Below are 22,361 nucleotides of genomic sequence, written 5' to 3'. Positions count from 1 at the left end.
GAATTTTATTTGCTAATATGACGATGAAAAACCATCCGATTCCGGTTTCTGGACCAGAACCTGCCACCCGAACAATGGAACTTGACCTTCTGCCCGGCAGGAGCACAACTGTGTCCCAGGGCCTCGCCCCCCCCGGGCACTGGACGGGGAAGGGGCCTACTCACCCGCACAGAGCACCCACAGAACTGGCTGCAGCCTCCCCACCATGGTCTTGCTGCCTCGGGGCCTCAAGCCCAGCCGGAAACTGAGGCACCCACACAGGTCCGGGCTGGCTCCTTGGAACTACCACGGCCTCGGCCTGGCCCAGAGTTTCTTGTCATTTCCTCTTCCTGGCCACCCCAGCTCAGCCTGGCCCCCCACCCCCGCCCCACACCTGACTGGCAGGTGAGCTCACCAATGGCACTGTCTAGAGCTCCACCTCCTCCACCAAAGGCCCCCGCGGGACCCTGCCCACCTTCTCCTTGACCTGCCTCTTCCCCGTTCGACAGGTGTACAAAGTCCTGGGCTTCCCACCCAGGCGTGGGCTTCTCCTCCATAGACAGGAAGTTGCCGCCTCGTAATAAAAAGGGAAATGATCTCTGAGAAGAGGCCGGCACCTGTAAATGAAGGGTGTTGTCCTCACTCTGAGCCACCGCAAGGCACAGTATGACCTGTCCCTCTCGTTCCCTCCCCATGTCCCAGCCCCAGCCCAGGCTGGAGACGTCACAGGAAGACGGGAGCCTGTCCCCTCGGAGGGCTGACCGTCTGGTCGACAGTTCACCTGCCAACAAACACAGCCTTGGGAAACCGTGACCCCCGGTCTTCAGTTTGCTTGGAACTGTCCCGGTTTCAAAGCAGAAAGTCCCACGGTCCCGGAACCTCTCAGTCCCAAACCAACGGGGTGGCTGGTCATCAACGTGAAGAAATGGGCCAGGGAAGGGCTTCTCTTTAGACGGGTGGTCAGAACCGGGTTGGGAGGTGGGCATTGGGATATTGTGTATCACCAACGGGATCTGCGGCTCAGAGAAGCCAGGTGAGTTCTCCAAGGGCACCTGGCTGGTGAGTGGTTTTCTGGCTTCTGGTCGACCACCTCAGTCCAGATGCCACCCTCTCCTCATCCGGGGTGGTGCCTGAGGGCACAGTCCTCTCTCCTCCTGCGTGGTCCCCCCCTTGCCGGTCGCCTCTCATTGCGGTAGCACCCTGTCTTCCCGTCCCCTCCTCTCCTCCTACCTGCCCTTTGCTGGGGCTGTCACCGTGAGCCTGGCCCTGGATGATGCCACCTGCAGTCCCTCCCTGACCCTTCCTGCCCTGTTCCCACTGTGAGTAAAACTAACATCAACGGAGCCGCTTTAACCGTCGCTGGAGCTGCCGTCCCAGGGGAACCGCCGCGCACACCCCGTGCCTCCAACATCTGGCCGATGAAAACAGGGCACAGAACCTCTGGACGGGCCCAGGGCAACGCTGTCCTGAAGAGCTGTCTGCAAAGGGAACGAGAAAGCAGGCACGATGACGAGGGGACGGAACATGGAGAGATTGCTGAGAATTATCTGCACCCATGACAACGCCTTCCTTCGAGCGAGGCCGCTGTCCCCTCCTTTCTCCTCAGAACCCGTCGCCTTCGCCCCGTCGGCAGCCGTGTGGGCCGCTGCCTCCGTCGGAGCGCCCGGATCGCTATTCCTTGGCCTCAGACAGAGGCGTGCTGCCGCCCACTGTGGCATGTTTTTGTATTTGAGTCAACAGGCTCATGCCTCACTTAATAACTCATCTTAGGAGGACTCCCTAGGGAATTCACTCATTTGTTTTATTTTAATCCTCGCCCAAGGTATTTCTCCATTTATCTTCAGGTAGAGCGGGAGGGAGGGGGAGAGAGAGAGAGAAAAACATCGATGTGAGAGGGACCCATGGACTGGCCGCCTCCCGCATGACCCGACCGGGGCTGGGGACCAAACTGCAACCCAAATACATGCCCTGGACCGGAATGGAACCCGAGGCGCATTGGTCTGCAGGCCGACACTCCAACCACGAAGCCAAACGAGCCAGGGTGGGAATTCACCTCTTTACGAAGATACTTATTGAAACCCACCCTGTGCCCGGTGTGGTGAGGTCTGGGCAGCGGGTGGGCCCTCCCTTCTGCCCACAGACATTCTATTTAACAGTTACTCCTCTGAATACATACAGAAGTCAACATTCAAGAGGAAATACAGTGTACGAGCACCTCTCCCCGTTCTGTCTCCCAGTCACCTGCTCATCGGTGCCTTCCGCAGCCATTTGGTCTAAGTTTTCCGGTATTTGTTCTCAACCACAGCCGGCCTCCCAGAGGGGCCAACGTGTGTAACCCGTGCCTGGCCCAGCAGGCATCTCTCAGGCCCGGGGCTCACACACTCCTGCTCAGGACTTTGTCCGGGCCGACCCCTCCGGGATTCCTTCCGCCGGATCTGCTGTTCCGTGTCCTACGATGGCCAGCTGAGCCAGGACCCTTCTGTGACGGTTCCGCCGCCTTCGGCCGGAGGGCTGTGTCCCTCCTTCCAGCGCACCGCACTCGGGAGCTCCCTGAGGACACCCACTGCCTGCCTTCCTCCCGAGTTATTTTCGACCTGGTCTCATGCCTCCTAATGAACTGTGAGCTCATTCGTGTCTTCAGCCGATTTTTATGGCACTGTGCCTCAGGCCTGCTCCACCTGGCCAGGAAGGAAGGCCATTTAAGACTGGGGTGGTGTAATTGCTGACTTTGGTCAAGTACAGCGTCTGACACGTAGTGGGTGCTCAGCAGACACCTACGAATGGGCAGATGGAGGTGGGTGGGTGGGTGGATGGATGGATGGATGGGTGGGTGGATGCGGGTGGATGGGTGGGTGGATGGATGGGTGGATGGATGGGTGGATGGGTGGGTGGGTGGGTGGGTGGATGGATGGGTGGGTGGATGCGGGTGGATGGGTGGGTGGATGGATGGATGGATGAGTGGGTGGATGGGTGGATTGGCAATCATGGGATGTGTGGGATCGGGGATGCATTATTGGGTGTTGGGCTTTGCTGTGATCATAGTGATGGTGGGAGGTGGTGTCGAGGTGCAGGGTGGCTTATGGGCTTATTTGAAGTCTATGAACCTCATGGAGTTGTTCTATTGCCCAGGTTGCCATCCGCCTCACTGAGGGGTGAGTGGGGAGGGCTCTGGAGGGGAGCACTGATGTCCAGCCCACCACACAGAGTCACTGTGTCAAAAGGAGTCCCCGGCTCACAGTCACACCACGGCGTTGTCCCGACACCTGGAGAGGGCCCCCCGCTCTACACACCGGGTGTTTTTTCCAGTCCCTCTAAGCCGAGGTGCAGTTTGTCTATTCCGCTAGGTCCTTGGCTCAGACTGTCTTCGGGAAGGACTGCACAGGCAGCGCCAGCCGGGAGGGTATGAAGAGAGAGCCCCCCAAAGCTTTCCTTCAGGCCTCTCCACCTACAAAGCATGAACTCCACCCCCACCCCCCACTAGGCTGCTCTGGGGCTTCTGGGGACTTGGCCCGGAGGGAAGGAGTTAAGTGGGACCTGCTTCCCCGGGTGGGATGGAGCTCGCATTCCTTTCTCCAGAGATAGCCCGGCTGTGGGGCCAGAGGCTAAATTTAGCAGGTGGCTAAGGTTTCCTGTGAGCAGCTGTCCTGCCCCTCAGAGGAGAGGCACTGAGGGACAGTGGGCCCCTCTCACTGGTCGGGCCTTCTAGCCATTTCCTCTGGGTCCCTGCGGCCTCGGGACACCCCCTCGGTGTGGAGACACAGGCAGAACTGCGGTGAGTGAGCCTCTTTCTCCGCTTGGTCCTGTGGGCCCCTGGGGTGGGCACAGGGGCAGCAGCTCTGCCCCAGGTGTCAGGGCCCAGCCACCGGGGACCAGCTCAGCTCCGGGGGCTTCTCCTGCCTGAGGGCTGGGGGATGGTGCCTGGGCCCGAGGCCGGACCCCGGTGGCCTTGGTCAGACGCGGGGGCCAGCTGCCCTCCCCCAGCGGAGACGGGGTGTGTGACTGCAGGTGTGTGTTTTGTTTCAGCAGAAAGCTTTCTGCTAGGGAAGTCACTTTTCAACCTCTGGTCCCCCTGCCCCCCTTGCTGGCATCTGTGGAAAGAGCCACGTTGTCACTTCTTAAACCTTGTAACTCTGAGGCCGGCTCTTGATCAGCCAGGGCGTGAGCCTTGGTGTCCTGGTGACAGTGGCTGGGCCAAGTGTGACTTAGTTTCCCCCGTGGGTCTTCTCACCAGGAAAGTATTAGCATGTGGTGACCCCACCCCCATTCCCAGGTCCACCGAAGTGGCCTTACTGACACCCCGCCCCCCCTCCCCCTAACCCCCAGGACCAGATTCCTCAACTTTTTCCTGCGAAACTCACAGGCTGACAGGCTGTCATGGCGACCGGTCGGGACCCCGAGGAGGAGCAGGTCGTCCCGGGTGACGAGGAGGGAGCCGACGTGCGGGCCGTGCAGGCCCGGTACCTCCTCCGGAGCCCCTCGCCCAGCCAGTGAGTACCTTCTGTGCGCCGTCTCCCCCGCACCGGCCTGCGGTCGACCTTAGAACCGCGTGCCTGGGGTCTGGTGAGCGGAGGGCCCAGGGCAGGAACAACTGGCTTTGGAGGGGGCGTGAGAGACTTCCTGGAGGAGGCGAGGCTGGACCTGAACCTCGAAGGATGAGTAGGAGTCTGACGGTGTCTTTCCTGGAGAGTCCCCTTTCTTTTAGGACAATGTAACACTGTCTTTTACATAACATCCTTGAGAGACTATTATGAGGCAGAGTCAAAAATTTCATGAAGTTCTAAGAAAAACCAGAGACAGCAGAAATGCCTCGTGGCTGTTTGGAATGGTTCTGTCATAATAAGAGCGGGCCTGCCTCCTCCCCTCCGCCCTGGCACCCAGTTCATGTGCAGAGTCACTCCGCTTCCCGAGCCTGACTTCTCTGTGAACGGGAAGCAAGGACCCGGCTAGAGTATCTCAAGGTCACCTGGGGTCTTACAGGCTCCCCCACGGGAGAGAGGTGGAAATGAAGGGGGGACCTCATCCATCGTGGCCTTTGGCAGACTGTCCTGCTTATGGTCATTTGGGGCCTGTAGGCAGTTTTAAGGGTTTTAACACCCAAAGTCTTTAAAATTTATTAATTTATATTTTTAATCCTCACCCGAGGATGTTTTTCTATTTATCTTCAGGTAGAGTGGGAGGGAGGGAGGAGAGAGAGGGAGAGAGAGAGAGAGAGAGAGAGGGAGAGAGAGAGAAACATTGACATGAGAGGGACACATCGACTGGTTGCCACCCACACGACCTGACCAGGGCTGGGACGAACCGCAACTGGGGTACGTGCCCTTCACCGGAATCAAACCCACAATTCTTTGGTCAGAGGGCCAACGCTCTAACTGCTGAGCCACACCGGCCAGGGCCCCCAAGCCTTTTTAAAAAGGCTCATGGTTTCTTTAACAATATGATCTACACAGACCAGACAACTCCATGAGTCAGGAACCACACCAAAGCTCCTTCTTAGATGTTTCATCCCAATTCATTTCTTCGCTTCCCTGCGTGCATGCTCACCCTCCACTCGGTGTGGGTGGGAAGTCCTGTCACTTCTAGTGTGTGTTGTCAGTTTCGGAACAGAACGTGTAACTAACAATCAAATGGGCGGGGAAGACACAGTAATACAATGTAATCAATGCCGAGGAAGGCAAGAAAGAAGAGAAAAAATATACATAAAATAATAACAAGCCCTGGCCGGTTTGGCTCAGCAGTTAGAGCGTTGGCCTGCGGTCCAGAGAGACCCAGGTTCGGTTCCTGCTAAAGGCAGGTGCCTTGGTTGCGGTTTGTCCCTGGCCCTGGTTGGGTCGTGCAGGAGGCAGCCACTCGATGTGTCCCTTTCACATCGATGTTTCTCTCTCTCTCTCTCTCTCTCTTCCTGTCTCTCCCTCCCACTGTATCTGAACAAAAATGGAAAAATGTCCTCGGATGAGGATAAAAAAATTAAAATAAAAAAAATAATAAGAAAATGGTAGAATTAAATCCAAATATATAAGTAATCACGTTAAACACCAATAGACGAAACACTGCAATCAAAGCACTACCACCGGCGGACTCAGTGTTTGGAAAGCCCAGGTACTGCTTACAAGAGACAGGCCTGAGGGTGTACAAAGGTTACAGGGCTCCAGTGACCGTTGCTCATGCCGTAAGATTTAGTGACGTAAAGCAACCGCTTATTAGCTTGGCATGGGAACCTGGGCGAGGGACGGGGGTGTGGCTGGCCTTTGCCCCAAGGTGTCTGAGGCCTCGGCTGGGAAGACCTGGAGACGGGATGACCTGAGGGCCAGGCCGACCCCACAGCAGGATCTTAGAGGCCTCTTCACGTGTTTGGCATTTCCTGTTGGCCAGACACCTCACATGGTCTTTTCTTTCTTTTCTGGTTAATCCTTACTGGAGGGTATTTTTTCCATTGATTTTTAGAGAGAGTGGAAGGGAGGGAAAAAAGGGGGAGAGAGAGAGAGAGAGAGAAAAAAAAACATCGATATGAGAGAGACACATCGATTGGTTGCGTCCCACACCCTGACCAGGGCTGGAGATCGAACGTACAACCCAAGTATGTGTCCTTGGCTAAAATCAAACCTGAGACAATCTGGTATAAGGACCGACATTCTTTTTTATAAATTTTTAAAAAATGATTATTTTTTTATTATCGTGAAATCTATAAAAACAATACAAATGAATAAACCAAACAAAATAGAAAAAGACCCACAGAGGACTGACATTCTAACCACTGAGTCATGCCGGCCAGGGCATAACATGGTCTTTTCTCATTTTTTTTTAATCCTCACCTGATATTTATCATCAGATAGAGTGGGAGGGAGGGGGAGAGAGAGAATCATCGACATGAAAGAGGCACATCGACCAGTTGCCTCCCGCATGACCCCAACAGGGCCGGGGATGAACCGCAACCATGGTCCATGCCCTTGACAGGAATTGAACCCATGACTCATTGGTCCATGGGCCGACGCTGTAACCACTGAGCCAAACCAGCCAGGGCGTCACTTATGGACTGTGTACTAGACCTTTGTAAGGTATATAAATGTCTAATCACTGCTGTGCACTTGAAACTAATATAATACTGTATGCCAACTATAATTGAAAAATAAATTTAAAAATAAATCTATAGGAAATTTGAACAAAACAATAAACAAAATTAATCTGATTGGCATTTATAGACCATGAACCCAACGATCGCCGAATATGTGTTCTTATCGCCTGCACAGGGCACAGTTACCGAAGTGGAACAACACACGCTAGGCTTCATTGCTTTGTCAACACGCTTTTAATGCTTAAAACGATGCAAAACACATTTTCTGACCAGTTGAGACTTAAGCTAGAAACCAATAAAAGCCGAAATATGTCACAGAAACTGGCATGAAAACGACACCTCAGTACCGCTACAGACTCGCCACACTATCTAAAATTAAAACCCAGCGGCAGCCAATCGGAATGATGATGGGAGACAGACTCCCATCACTGCTGGTACGTGTGTAAATTAGTACAGCCATTTAGGAAACTCTCCCGTAGTATCTACTGAAACCAAACATATGCCCGTCCCGTGACCGAGCAGCCTTGATGCTGATACTTACAGGAATAGGACCCCATGCACCAGAAGGGTGTTCCAGCAGCTCGTGGTGGTCAAGGTACAGAATGTTTAAACAGCACAACGAACTGTCCAGTTAACAGCAGGCTGGCAGAATGAAGTCTGTGTATATATTTAATTATTGCCCTAGGGCCCGGGCATCGTCTGAAGAGCCTCTCACTTTGGGGGACGGAGTGTCTTAGAGTGTAGGTTGGGAAGGGAAACTGTGAGACCAGGCAGGAGTAGAGGAGGAAGACGAGTCACCTTTTTCTGCCTCCCTTGTTTCTCACCGAGTCAGAATCCGTCTCTGCTTTTTCTTTCTGGATCTGAATTTCTCCGGCCGTGGCCGTTTGGTGGACTTCCTCGGTGGTAGGGTCAGGCCATCTCTCGAGCTGGCGTCTCCGCCCACCGTCGGTGACGTTTCCTGGCCAAGTTCACGTGGGGGGTGTGGCGGGTGGGAGCTGGCTGTGGACGGGCCAGGCTGGGTCCTCAGGAAACGGCTCCTCCGTCTCCCCTCTCTCTTTGATGTTCCCGCTCCCGTGACGGTTTTTCCGCCTCTGCCGCTCTCTGCAAGCCTGCTGGCCGCGGGGGCTGGACATCGATTTGCTTTAGTGGACTGGCTTCTCTCCTTCCTCGGAGCCTGACCTGGCCTGTGTGCCCCTTTCTCTGAAGCCAAAGGACGTTCGGAGGGTGCTCAGATACCTGTGCCTTTTCAGCAAAAGTCAGATCAAGAAAGACACCCCCTCCTGGGCCTCTGCCTGCATGTTTCCCAAGGAGTCCTGGAAAGGACGTGATCGGCTGTCGGGGGATCTGGGCTGAAGGACCCCAATCCCGCTCCATCCTGTGTCCTGACAGCCTGTCCCTTGGCTTTCAGACTGTGCCGAGGGCCCCGCGGTGGGAGACACTCACCTCCCGGCTCAGAACCAGCGCCAGGTGTGCGGACATTTACAAAGAGGTTCCACAAAACCGTACTCATCCTTGCTGTGGACGGTGCTGTTCTGGTTTTCTCTCTGTGCCCCCGGAGCTGGGCGTGCCAGTGAACCGATTCTGTGACACTAACGGGCACAGTCTGGGCTGGGAGAGCGGGGCGGAGGGAAGCAGCACCCCTCCGGCTCCTGGTCAGGACGCTGGTCAAGCTCACCTCACGGTCACGTTTTCAGTTCCCCTCAGGGCTTCAGCTGCTTCTTGCTGATCCCGTGATGAGATGTCTATCGATTCTGGTGGACAGCCAGCCCCTGCCGCTTTGGATCGGGCGTGGGCGCCCCCTCACTGCACCTTAGGCGTGTGGGCATCGCGGGTGGCGGCCCCGACGTGGTCCAAGTCAGACCTCCAGGGCCGCAGTCTCGCTGACCTTGTAACCGACGCAAGGTCAGTGCTCAAGTCTCACCTCCTTCCTCCTTCTTTCTGGACAGTTCTGTCTGCTCCTCACTGCCCCCCCCCCCAGGCCCGTCCGTGTCCTCCCCTTCTCCTTCCTTACAGACTTGGGAACCACATTGGTGGCAAACGGTTTCATGACCCCCCGGTGCCCGTGCCCCCTCTCCTAGCGGCCGTCTGGTGAAAGCGCTGTGAGCAACCCCTGGCCTGTCACTGAGGGTCCTGATCTCACCCCTGTACAGCAGCGGCCAGGAACCGCTGGTGGTGGGGCTGGAGGTCGTCTCAAGGTGTCCTGGGTCTCGCCTTCCGGTGCGATTCCCCCGGTTTGCTGAGGAAGCTGCTGAACTTCCGTCTGCACCGCCCACAGGAAGGCAAGGTGCTTCTCGGTCGTGTCTGTTCCCAAGTTTCAATTTCAAATCAAACCCCAGCCTCTGAGTTTAGGGGCGAGTAGGACAGAGGCTTGGTTTCCGGTGTTTGTCACTTAAAACTGGACCCACCTGTAAGAAGTTAACGCTGTCGAGGGAAAACGGCCAGGTCAAGGGCTCACAGGTGGAGAGCCACCTGCTGAGTCGTCCCGGCCTCTGCGCACCTGACAGGTGAGGGCTCTTCCCTGTTTCTTTCACCTTGTCCCCAACTGGGAGTACCGAGGACAGACACCAGAAAGCCTCCTCAGAATGCAGGGCCCTGGAGGCCAGCAGAGGACAGAAACTGACCTGTGGGAGCAAGGGGGGCTGCCTGGAGGAAGCACCTTGTCATCCCACCAGAACAAAAATTCCTGGCTCGTCGTCGGCCTGTGGTCCGGAGAGACCTGGGTTTGGTTCCCGCTAAGGGCACGTACTTCGGTTGCAGTTTGTCCCCGGTCCTGGTTGGTCGTGCGGGTGGCAGCCACTCGATGTGTCCCTTCACGTCGATGTTTCTCTCTCTCTCTCTCTTCCCCTTCCTCTCTCTCCCTCCCACTCTATCTGTACAAAAAATGGAAAAATATCCTTGGGTGAGGATAAAAAAAAAAAAAAAAAAATTCCTGGCTCATGACCTGCCGGGGTCAGGTTCGCTCTCCTCCCCAAACCTCATTTTACATAGTTCTGGCCTTTAGTACACAAAACAAGTATTTTGTTACCAGGATAAATACCACTTTTATAAGTAAAAGGACGACTGTCCCTTAATAGATGTTGTCGCAGTGGCGACGGGCTCACATTTACACGGGACGTGAGGCTCTGACTACAGTCGCACGAGATGTTATTTGAAAGCCACGGTGCCCTGAACCCTGGGCCCAGACTGTCCCCTGTGGGTGCCACGTGTTGTTTCTTCCCCACGGCAGACACGTGGGTGGTCGCTGACTCTGACTAGGCTCTGTCGCCACGAGAGCGTGCCCCGGCATTTGCTCAAATGTCACCTCTTAGTCCTTGGAGCAGCCTGTGCCTGTTATTTATTACTGCTTCACAACGTTCCCCGACACGCGATGACTCAGGACCATGGCTCTGTTTGCTCCCTCTTCGGTGGGTCAGGAACCTGCCAGGACTAGGCTGGGCCGCTGCGGGAAGGGCGGCAGGTGCAGCTTCCGCCTCTGAGGGGCCCGTGCACGTGGCTGGCTGTGGGCTGGGAGCCCAGCGGGGACTGTCGGCCAACAGCCGTCCCCACTCGGTAGTCAGACCTCTTCTCTGGCAGCTCGGGGCCGCCAGAGAGAACGACGAAGCCAGGAAGGGAAGCTGCCCTTTAGCCCGGGCTCAGTGGCTGCACAGTGTCACTTCCAGAACATTCTACCGGTGAAAGCCTCCAAGAGACCACCCAGATTCCAGGGCAGGGGACTGACCTCTCTAAGTGAGGAGGGTCACAGGTCTGGGGCCACCTGTAATCCACCATAAGAAAAAGCTGCTAATTGTCAACACAGACCTCCCAGAGTAGGTGCACTTGGGCCTCCGGGGCGCACAGTGAGCACGGACCGGCGGAGCCAGGGCTCGGGTGTCGCCACAGGCGTCCCAGTGAAATGATGAGCATGGCACATGCTTGTTGCTCACTGCCAAGTTCCCTGAAACCAGATGCTACTGAGGACACGTTCGGCCAGTGAATCAGAACGTACCTATGACCTTTCCCTCAGTGCCAGTTACTGTGCAGGTGCAGGGAACCCAACAGTCATCAAAACACCCAGCAGGGCCCTGCCTCCTGGGGGCGTGGTCTCGTCCAGGACACAGGCCTGCCTCACAGTCTCACAGGTTGGTGTCAATGTGTACCCGGTAGAGGTGCCCTACAGAAAGGAGAATGGGCAGTGTGAGGTGGAGGCCAGGGAAGACTCTTCCCAAGGGAAACCACGAACCTACGGTGAAGGTGGCGAAGCAGGGAGGGCTAAGTGTGCAGGCAGCGGACATGGGCCTCGGCCCACCCACCCGTCCATCCACCCACCCATCCATCCATCCATCCATCCATCCATCCATCTATCCATCCATCCACCCACTTATCCACCCATCCACCCGCCCATCTACCCACCCATCTATCCATCCATCCATCCATCCACCCACCCACCCACCCATCCACCCATCCACCTATCCATCCATCCACCCACTCATCCACCCATCCACCCGCCCATCTACCCACCCATCTACCCATCCATCCATCCATCCATCCATCCATCCACCCATCCACCCATCCATCTATCCATCCATCCACCCACTCATCCACCCATCCACCCGCCCATCTACCCATCCACCCATCCACCCATCCACCCATCCACCCATCCATTCATCCACCCATCCACCCGCCCGCCCGCCCACCCACCCGCCCATCCACCCGCCCATCCACCCACTCATCTACCTATCCATCCATCCATCCATCCATCCATCCATCCATCCATCCATCCGTGGTTTCAACATGTATCTTTTAGGTACTTTGCTGTGTCAGAGTCTGGGCTGTGACTGGGGATCCAATGGGGTCACATCTACGAGCTGACTCCCCTGCCCTTGCCAGTCTAAATGGCGTCAGCGTGTCGCGGTGGAGGGACTGGATTTAAAGCAAAGCCTCTGTGTTTGCAGCTCAGCCCTGCTGCTTACTGCCTTGGGCGATTTTGGTAAACATTCTGAGCTACAGTTTTCTCATCTTAAAGCAGGAATAATACCTATTTGTGGGAGTTTTGTCAAAATTAAAGTCATACCAGGCACTCAGAAAGCGGTATCTATTCCTAGCACAATGGATGAAAGCAAACCAGGGAACATCACTGGGATATTTCAACCCTGGGAACTAAAACGAGACCCTGCAGGATTCCATAAATATAAAGTAGGTCAGGTCCCGGGATCAGGAAACACACTCACTTCAGACTTTTCAAAGCAAAAAGACCACAGACAGAGGTCCCAGGTCCGGGCGAAGTGGCCACCCGTGGGTTGTCCTCCGCACACCTGGACGGATGGCAGGGCAGCTGTCCGAGGGCTCTGGGAAGGACATCGCAGCAGATTCAGGAAGGAGACAGAATCCGAAGTACCAAACCGGAGGCGGGCTGTCGTTTTCCCCTCTGGGACACTCAGCCTGGACCCCAGGCACGGGACAGTGGTGGCGGAAGTAGCCTGAAGGGCAGAAACAGTGGGTGCCACCAGGGGACAGAAAGGAGCCAGCTGTGACGTGGGCAGTGGGTGGCTGACGCTCAGGCACACTGCTCAGTGAGCCGGGCAGCGTCCGGAGACTCCACGACGTACGACCATTCTGGAAAAGGCCACGCTGTGCTGTGCCCCACGTTCGTGGTGGCCAGGGGACGAGGGGCGGGGCACGGGGATGATCAAAGGGCAGAATGAGGGCAGGTTTGTGATCGGAAAGAAAAAAGGTGTCCATTAAACCCTCTCACCTTTTTTTTTTGTTTGTTTGTTTTTTGTTGTTTGTTTTTATCCTCACCCGAGGATATTTTTCCATTTTTTGTACAGATAGAGTGGGAGGGAGAGAGAGAGAAACATCGATGTGAAGGGACACATCGAGTGGCTGCCACCCACACGACCAACCAGGGCCGGGGACAAACTGCAACCGAAGTACGTGCCCTTAGCGGGAACCGAACCCCGGTCTCTCCGGACCGCAGGCCAACGCTCTAACCGTTGAGCCAAACTGGCCAGGGCTCACCTTTTTTTTTTAAACCTCTCTGGACCTAGGAAAGATTAAGCGGAAAAATCCCCAGAGCGCACCCAACACTGGAAAAGAGGAGACACACACCCCCACCGGGAGGGGGACACCCGCCACTAGACCGTGGCCCTAATCAGTTTCCGCCTTTGACCCACAGCTCCCTCCACAGGCCCTGAGGACCCCTCTGCTGGGTTTATCCCGGAAACGGCCTTGGTGTTTTGCTCAGGTGCCTGACTGCATCCCTGCCCAGGCTGGTCCTCCGGTCCTTGTGGTCAGACGAGGGTGGGCAGGGAGCACGTCCGCCCGCTCCCTCCGCTGTGCCAGGCCTCCCTCTGTGCCCAGCCGCTCCCGCACAAGCAGGGACACCACACGGGGCACCCAGCTACCACCCAGCAGAGGCAGTGAGGCACATCTCTGCATTGATGGCAGGGAAACGGGCCGAGGGGTACAGGAGCAGCGGGCCGCCCAAGGGTGGGGACACAGTACAGAAAGTCAAGCCGCATCAGGGTGAGTCCCCCCAGCCACAACCTGGACGACCGTGTCCCTAAGCGTCGGCTCACCTGGGTGCCAGCTCCGGGCTGACAGATGACCTCTGTGCCCCGGCCCCAGCGTCCGCCTTCTCAGGCTCCTCGGCTGCGGAGGGCTCCCTCTGGCGGGCAGCGCTGCCCACCGTGGCTAACAGCATGCTCAGGACCCTCAGGTCAGGAGGACGGCTCCCATTCGGAGTCTCTCCCGCCCTCTCGCAGGTGCTCCGTGGTCTCCGAGGCAGACACAGAGAGCGTTTTCATGGAGCCCATCCACCTCTCCTCCGCTGTGGCTGCCAAAAGGATCATCAGCGAAGGTAATGCCGCAGGGCGGGGCGGGAGTCGGCCAGCCCGCAGGCCACCCGGAGGCCTCAGACGGGCCCGGAAGGGGTCCGTGTGCGTCTCGGGCGCTCCCATGTCACCGAGAGGAGCAGGGCAGGAGGCGGCTCATCCGGCCTTCCCAGCAGGTGCTGCTGGCCTGTCAGCCCACGCCCAGGGGCCGGCAGCGAGCTGGCCGGGAGCAAGCTCTCCCCGGAGCGGGCGGCTGTGCGGTCCCGCCCTGCTGAGACCCCACCTGTGCCCCTAGAACTGAAGCCGCGGGGGGTCCGGACCGAGGCCACGGGTCGGGGCATGCTGGAGTCGGCCGAGCAGCTGCTGGTGGAGGACCTGTACAACCGCGTCCGGGAGAAGATGGACGGCACCAGCCTGTACAACACGCCCTGCGTGCTGGACCTGCAGCGGGCCTTGGTCCAAGACCGCCAGGAGGCCCCCTGGAATGAGGTGGACGAGGTCTGGCCCAACGTCTTCATAGCGGAGAAGTGAGTCTGACGGTGGGGTGTGACCCTGTGTCCCGCCCTCCGGTAGCGCCCGATGGAGATGCAACTGCCCCCATTCTCACCAAAGGCCCGATAGCTCCAGCCAGAGAAGCGATGCTGCCTGACCACCCACCCTGCCCCCCATGTCGGAGAAAGGCCCCACCCGCCCACCTGCACGCACAGACCGCCCTCACCTCACAGGTCCTCAGGGCAAAATGCTGGCACAATTGTCCTCTGTCCCCTCCAGGTGCCTTCTCTGGGCTCCCTTCCTGCCTGGAGCCAACACACCCCCTCGCCCTCCGTCACAGCCCCCGGGGCACATTCGGAGCGTGTCTGCCGCTGTGCTGAGAAACTCACAGCAGTGAGGACACCAGGTGGCTTCAGCATGGCGCTGTGGGGTGGCAGTGGACGCCTGTGTAGCGTCTGCATTGACAGCAAACGAGAACCAAGTGGAACCAAATCTCCACCGCACGTCTCCCTAGGAGGGGGTTCCGCACGCCGTTTTTGTTTTTTGTTTTTTTTTAATCCTCACCTGAAGATATTTTTACATTAATCTTCAGATAGAGCGGGAGGGAGGCAGGGAGAAAGAGAGAGAGAGAAACATCGACGTGAGAGAGACATCGACTGGCTGCCACCCACATGACCCCAACCGGGGCTGCACCTGAGGTATGTGCCCTTGGCAGGAATTGAACCTGGGTCTCTGGTCCATGAGCAACGCTCCTACCGCTGAGCCAAACCGGCCAGGGCCACACTTGATTTTTAGTTTCTTCTTTAGGTTTCTTTAGAAGCGTACAGATTTCCTAGAGTAAACATTTATTGTTGTCAAAATCAGGAAAAAAAAGTTAGTTTTTAAAAATGTGTCAGTGGTTTCCAGAACCATCTCACTCACCTTCAGGCTCTGCCCAGGCAGAGGGGGGCGCCAGTGGCCTTGCGGGGGCTGCAGATCTGCCGACTACTTAGCGGGATATTCTCCCGGTGTAATTACCCGTCTCCAGAAGCGAAGGAGGGGAATGGCGGCCTCTGGGGGGACAGTAAGGAAACTGCCCTTGGACGGTGGGTCTTGTTCTGCACAGTGGAGTCACCTGCCCGGAGCCTGATTCCCAGGGCTGGGCACTGAGTCCCAGGTGCTCTCTGCTTAGCTCCGTAGACCCAGAAACACTCGCACGTGGTCCCCAGCTGCAGGCCTCTGCTCCCTGGGCAGCCCTGGCCTTAGGGCCTCGTCAGAGTCAGCCCCTCACTCCCCAGCAGCAAAGAGAGCTTTGGGCCCGGCCCATGTGGCTCAGTGGATTGAGCATGTCCATGGACTGAGAGGTCCCGGTTCGATTCCTTGTCAGGGCACATGGCCGGGTTTCAGGCTCCATCCCCACCAGGGGGCGTGCAGGAGGCAGCTGCTGGATGTATCTCTCTCACATCAATGTTTTTATCTCTCTTTCCCTTCCTCTCTAAAAAATAATCAATAAAAACATATTTTTTTAAAAGAGCGAGAGAGAGCTCTGAGCTAGAATCTCAAACCACTGGGCCTTTCGACGTCTCCCTCGCCCTCTCGGGAGGCCAGAGCTTTTCCGGTTCGTTTTTACCAATGGGAATGAAATCGTTTCCCTGCCTGCCTCCGGAGTGCGTTATGAGGATAAGATAAACGAAAGCGTGCGGCCGGACTTTGAGAACGCCCGCAGTCCTCATCAACGTGAATCGCACCTGCTCATTTCTGTCGGCCTCTCCTGAGTCTCGGTGGGTGTTTATTCCCAAGGCCTGGGGCTTTAAACCAGCAAGCTCGGGACATTCACAGGTGTCCTTACAGCCCATCTGGTTCTCTTCTTCACCCTGCCCTCCCTGGCCAGCTCCTGTGTCTTCTCCCTTTTGCTGGGACCCAGTCCCTGGCTCCTTTTCTGAGTGTATTTGCAGTGAGCCCCAGACTCGTGGGGAGCAGAGGAGGAGGCGCTCACCGGCTGTGCCCTCCTGACCCTTAGCAGTAACCCACCGTTCTAGCTCTGACTCTGGCCCCAAAACGCCCCTGCCTTTTTGTCCTCAGGAGCGTGGCCGTGAACAAGGGGAGGCTGAAGCGGCTGGGAATCACCCACATCCTGAACGCTGCTCATGGTACCGGCGTCTACACGGGGCCTGACTTCTACACCGGCCTGAGCATCCAGTACCTGGGTGTGGAGGTGGACGACTTTCCCGACGTGGACATCTCCCAGCATTTCCGCAAGGCCGCCGAGTTCCTGGACGAAGCCCTGCTGACGTGCCGAGGTGAGGGGTCCGCCCGCCTCGGGCAGCTGGGACTCCCGCCCGGCGACGAGAGACGCGAGGCAGGACCGTGAAAACCTCCCGCCTGGCTGGGTTTATCTGTCTCAAGGTTGCTGGACAAGGGGTGGAGGGGGAAGGAAAGGGCCATCAGGTGTCCAGTGAGTGAGGACCGAGGGGCTGCCTGGGGCCCTGGGATGCGACGCCCAGAGTCTGGTCCCTGCATCTTCCGTGGTTGTGAAGACAGCGACATGTAAAGGAAAAGAGAAAGAGGAATGTGAGGTGCCGGCGGGGGTGAGGCAGAGACTGTGCCTGGGACAGTGCGTTGGAGACAGGCCAGCACCTCAGACAGGGAGGGCGACAAGGGGACCTGTACGCTGAGTGACAAGGAGGAATTCGCTGTGGAAAAGTTGGGGGAAGTGCACGTGGCCGAGGAAAGTGCTGGAGCAAGTCCCGGGGGGAATTAGCTTGCTGAGGAGTCGTGGGCTGGGGTGGGCAGGCCCTGCGGGTGCGGGTGCGGGTGCGGGTGCGGGTGAGGGTGCAGGGGCCCCGCGGGCAGACAGGTGGAGGCCAAGGCCAGGTCCTGAGAAGGCTCCGTGGCAGGACGCTCTCCTGCCCCTGGCCTGGCTCAGACGCACGGCGAGTGCGCTGGCGCCCAGAGCAGCCTCCCTGCTGCTGACAGCGACAACTCAGGGCAGGGAGGCCGTGACCCTGCACGGGTGCCAGAGGCCCGGACACGTGACACCCGGCTCGTCGAAACGCTGTGTAGGGGAAACCGTGACGAGGCCGTGCTGTGGCTGCGGCGCCGTGACTGGTGCTCTCTCCCCAGGGAAAGTGCTGGTCAGCAGCGAGATGGGCGTGAGCCGGTCGGCGGTGCTGGTGGCGGCCTACCTGATGATCTTCCACCACATGCCGGTCCTGCAGGCCTTGATGACGGTGCGGAAGAGGCGGGCCATCGCCCCCAACGACGGCTTCCTGAGGCAGCTCCGGGAGCTCAACGAGAAGCTGATGGGAGAGAGGGACGAGGACGAGGGCTGGGAGGGGGGCGCCCCTGGGGCCGAGGAGGACGAGGACGCGAGCAGCGCCGCCGGGGCCGGGGCGCACCGCCTCACCGTGGAGGAGGAGGACGACGCCACGAGCCGCCTGAGTGGCTCCTCCTTGGGCACGGCCAGCCAGGCCTCCAAGCCCCTCGCCCTCATCGATGAAGACGAGGAGGAGAGGATCTACGAGCAGTGGACGAAGGAGCAGGGCCTCCCGACCAGCAGGGGCCCCCCGGGCGGAGACGGCAGGCGCTCCACCCGCTCTGCCCCGTCCGAGCAGGGTGGGGAGGAGTCTGAGGACGAGGACCTGGAGAGGATCATCCGGGAGTGGCAGAGCCGGAATGAGAGGTACCAGGCAGAGGGGCACCGGAAGTGGGGGCGGGAGGAGGAAAGAGAGGAGGAGGGTGCCGCCGGCCCCTTCGAGGGGAGAAGGCGCAGGTGCACCGTGAGCGAGAGCAGCACCTCGGAGAGCGTCAGCAGCCATGCCGTTCGGGTCCTGAGGCAGCAGCTGGAGACCAGCAGCCAGAGCCGCGCCCGGAGGCCCCGCTCAGACTCCGTGTCCACAGAGAGCACCTGGGACGTGTGGGACCAGAGGCTGCTGGAGGCGGAGACGGAGGCTTCCCGGAGGTTCCACGCCAGGAGCCGGAGAGAGGAGGCGGACGCAGGCTCGGAGGCGGGGAGCCGGGCTCGAGGGGACGACGAGGAGAGCGTGTTGTCCGAGGCCAGCTCCTTCTATAACTTCTGCAGCAGGAACAAGGACAGACTCACGGCCCTGGAAAGGTGGAAGGTCAAGAGAATCCAGTTCGGATTCCACAGGAGGGGCTCGGAGGCAGGAGAGAGCGGCGGTGAGCCAGGGGCCGAGGAGGCCGAGCAGGAGAAGAAAGGCGTCTCCGACGTCAGCCTGACAGCCTACCAGGCCTGGAAGCTGAAACACCAGGAGAAGGTGGGCAGTGAGGACAAGGAGGAGGTGGCAGAGCTCGGCAAGGGCGAGGGCTCGGCCTTGGCCAAGAAGAGGCAGCGGAGGCTGGAGCTGCTGGAGAGAAGCAGGCAGACGCTGGAGGAGAGCCAGTCCATGGGCAGCTGGGAGGCGGCCAGCACAGCGGCCAGCAGGAGCATCCCCCTGTCTGCCTTCTGGTCTGCAGCCCCCTCGGTCAGCGCCGACGGGGACACCGCGTCCGTACTCAGCACCCAGAGCCTGAGCTCCCACCCACCGCAGGCTGTGGGCCACGCCACGCCAGTGCCTAGCCTGCCGGTGGGGCCTGGAGACACCATCTCCATCGCCAGCATCCAGAACTGGATCGCCAACGTCGTCAGCGAAACTCTCGCCCAGAAGCAAAACGAGATGCTGCTCCTGTCCCGCTCCCCGTCCGCGGCGAGCACCCGGGCGGCACCCGCGGCCAGCTGCCCGGAGGATGACGCGGTCTCCGAGCTCGGCGCACGGAGCGCCTCCTCCCTGGGCCTCCCGCCTCAAAGCCGGGCGAGACCCAGCTCCGACACGCAGTCCGTGCTGTCCTGCCGCAGCACCCCGAGCTCCAGGGCCGACGGTGCGGGGAGCAGAGGGAGGGCCACCAGCAAGCCCATCTGCAGCCTCTTTGCCGACCACGTCAACCTGAAGGAGCTCGACCAGAAGGAGAAGGAGATGCAGCTGGAGCTGAGGGAGAAGATGTCCGAGTACAAGATGGAGAAGCTGGCGTCCGACCACAAACGCAGCAACCTTTTCAAGAAGAAGAAGGTCAGGGAGGACGAGGACGGGGACGTGGGCGAGAAGGACGAGGATGCTGACAGCGCCATCAGCAGCTTCCGAGATTCTTCCCGCAGCGGCTCCCAAAAACCCGGAGCGGACGCCAGCTCCTCCCTGGATGCGCCTGGTCACTACGGCGGCAGCAGCGGGACCGGCCACCAGACAAACAGCAGCATAAATACGTGGCTCAGCGGCCTCGGGTCGGAGGAAAGGTCTCCTCCCCAGAGCGACTGGTCTGGAGGCTCCTCCAGGGGGAAGCACACCAGGTCTTCCCTGCTCCAGGAGATGGAGTCCAACTCCTCCAGGTACAAGTTCTCCAAGTCACGTTCGGAGGCAAAGGACACGTCCTCCTACCACACGGCCGACGGCAGCTCCGTGAGAAGCACGTCCCGCTTCTCCTCCTCCTCCACCAGGGAGGGCCGGGAGACACACAGCTTCTCCAGGGCCGTGTTCAGCGAGACCACAAGCTCCCAAGAGGCCAGCCCGGAGCCCTCCGCCGGGGAAGAGTCGCCCGAGCCCCGGCGTCCGGACTGGGCCCGGCCCAGGGACTGGGAGGACGTGGAAGAGTCGTCCAGGGCAGACTTCTCTGAGCTTGGAGCCAAGAGGAAGTTCACCCAGAGCTTCGTGAGGTCTGAAGAGGAGGGAGAGAGGGCGAGGACGGAGCGCAGAGAGGAGGGGAGGTTTGCGTCAGGACGGCGGGCCCAGTACCGGCGCCGCACAGACGGGGAGGAGGAGGAAGGAATGGATGACGAGGCCATCATCGCGGCCTGGAGACGCCGGCAGGAAGAGACCAGGACCAAGCTGCAGAGGAGAAGGGAGGATTAGTGGGCCGGGTGGACCTGGGAGGGACTGGGGACACAGGCCGAAGCCAGGCAGCTTAGCACAGGGCTCGGGTGCACATTGCCACCGTCTGTCAAGGGTCAAGGGCATGCACAGGCTCATTGAAGGGGCAGAGCTGGAATAAGAGGTGCCAGGCAGAAGGGCAGAGGAGGAGAGCCATGGAAGGCAGGGCTGAACGCTGCACCCACTGACGCCGTTTCCTGTTGCCCATCCTCTGAGCCTCGGAGGTTCCCGCGTGTGTTCCGTAGTGTTGGTCACAGAGGCGCTGGGGCTGGGGGAGACCCTGGCGCTCGTCCACGAGGCTGTGGGTGCAGGCGTGCTTCTGCGTGGAGCTTTTCTAGTGGGACCCAGGAGGTCGACCCTGTGGCAAGTCTCACCTGTCCCGGCGATGCTGCGTTCTGGTCATTCCTTGTAAATGCATTGGATCGGCATTAAATTGGTATGATGTCCAATATTTCTTCTTCAACCTGGTCACTTTTAGCTCTTTGGATATTCGGGCAAATTTTTTTTAAATCCCCACCTGGGGATATGTTGAGAGAAATCAGTTGCCTCCCACACGTGCCCTGACCCGGGACCAAACCCACAACCTTTTGGTGCAGAGGACGATGCTCCACCATCGAGCGGGTGGCAAACTTGTAAACACACAGATGGGTTACCGTGAGGCAGCTTCACCTTGTCCCACGCACCGAGCCTCCAGACAGCATCCCATCACCACGTCGTGATCGACGGTGACGTCTATTTGTACCTGCGGCGCGGGGGGTGGGGTGGGGGGTGGGGGGGCTGGGAAGACCCCTGATTGCAGTGGAGGAAGCTGGAGAAAGAGAACAGATTCCTCCGATGTCGCGGTGACACTATGTGATTCGGGTGGAGAGAGGGTCCCTCCGGGCTGTCGGAAGAGCACAAGCAAACCGTGGGGAGAGAAGAGCAGAAGGCCCCACCAGGAGGGGGGCGAGGTGTTAGGGAGTCCTGTGGTCGTCCTTGCTCCTGGCGGAGTCACTGCCCGATGCGGAGGGTGGCCCCCTGATCTGTCCTGTGGTCCGCCGGGCTGCGCTGTAAGAGCTCTTTCCCCTCGTTCCCGAGCCTCTCGGCCCCCAGAACGCAGGTCAGGCTGCTGTAGTGCGCAGACGCATTCTGAGCACGGCCTGTGCCGTGTGGGGCTTTGAGATGTCCCAACCAATCAAAAAACCCAATTCCAGCCCTGGCCGGTGTGGCTCAGCGGTTAGAGCGTCAGCCCGAGGACCCAAGGGTCATGGGTTCGAGTCCAGGTCAAGGGCATGTGCCTCGGTTGCTTGGGTCGTGTGGGAGGCAGATGATGATGTATCTCTCTCAAGTCAATGTTTCTCTCTCTCTTTTTCCTTCCACTCTATCTGAAAAAATCAATGGAAAGATATCCTTGAGTGAGGATTGAAAAAGGGAAAAGCAGTTCTAGAGACACAGTGGGTGATGAAGTGATTCCTGGAAGTGACAAAGAGGAAGGGGCCATTCACCCTGGAGTCACTTCTTCTGAAACCCGAGTGTCACGGGACATGGGGCTCAGGCGAGCCTTTTAGGTGGATTCGTTCAACGTCACACATTTCTAGGAGCGCAGACCTACACGCACAGGGCGCCAAGGGGCAGGCCTGCGCTCCACCGGGCACACAGCTGCTGCCAGCACACCTGGGTTAAAGTGCCCACCTTCCTTCTAACAGCCCTGCTGCTGGGTCCCCCCCCCCCTGCCGCGGGGAGAGCGAGGCCTGGGGAAGCACGGACACTGCTGAGCCCTGGTCCCCGCGGCCCCTACCTCCCTGGCTCATGCAGCGTGGGTGGCCTCCATGCCCAGTGGGTGGCCTCCATGCCCAGTTTCCAGCGCTCGCTGGGCCCTTCTCAGTGCATGTGCCGGCCTGACCCTAGCACACCACGGCAAGCAGGCTGCTCGTGCCTGTTCTACCTTCCGGGCAGCTCGAGGCCCCTCCCCCACGGGGGAGCTTCTGATGCGGATGCACGCCAGTGGGCAGGCATCTGAGAAGATGGGTCTTCTGGAGGGAGGGCGGGGATCCCGGGGCAATGGCCCTCTTTCTTTTCCTGATGCCCTCACCTTGAATTATCTAGAAATCTGAGGGTAGATACTCAGGGCCA

The 22,361-nt window shown here is 58.7% G+C and overlaps 1 protein-coding gene across 1 annotated transcript; it reads left to right on the top strand.

The window, feature by feature from the left end:
- The first annotated feature begins 3,674 nt into the window (after positions 1–3,674).
- Positions 3,675–20,635, top strand: STYXL2 (serine/threonine/tyrosine interacting like 2). The gene is made up of 6 exons (XM_036273767.1): positions 3,675–3,751; positions 4,340–4,466; positions 13,792–13,886; positions 14,156–14,387; positions 16,414–16,631; positions 17,455–20,635. Exons 2-6 carry the CDS (start codon positions 4,354–4,356, stop codon positions 20,229–20,231), a joined length of 3,435 nt encoding a protein of 1,144 aa, XP_036129660.1. The 5' UTR covers positions 3,675–3,751; positions 4,340–4,353; the 3' UTR covers positions 20,232–20,635.
- Positions 20,636–22,361: the final 1,726 nt, after the last annotated feature.

Source organism: Molossus molossus, unplaced genomic scaffold, assembly GCF_014108415.1.
Source record: "Molossus molossus isolate mMolMol1 unplaced genomic scaffold, mMolMol1.p scaffold_m16_p_20, whole genome shotgun sequence".
Taxonomy (NCBI): domain Eukaryota; kingdom Metazoa; phylum Chordata; class Mammalia; order Chiroptera; family Molossidae; genus Molossus; species Molossus molossus.
Note: the sequence above shows the minus strand (reverse complement) of the source record. Positions and strands in the feature narration are given on the sequence as shown.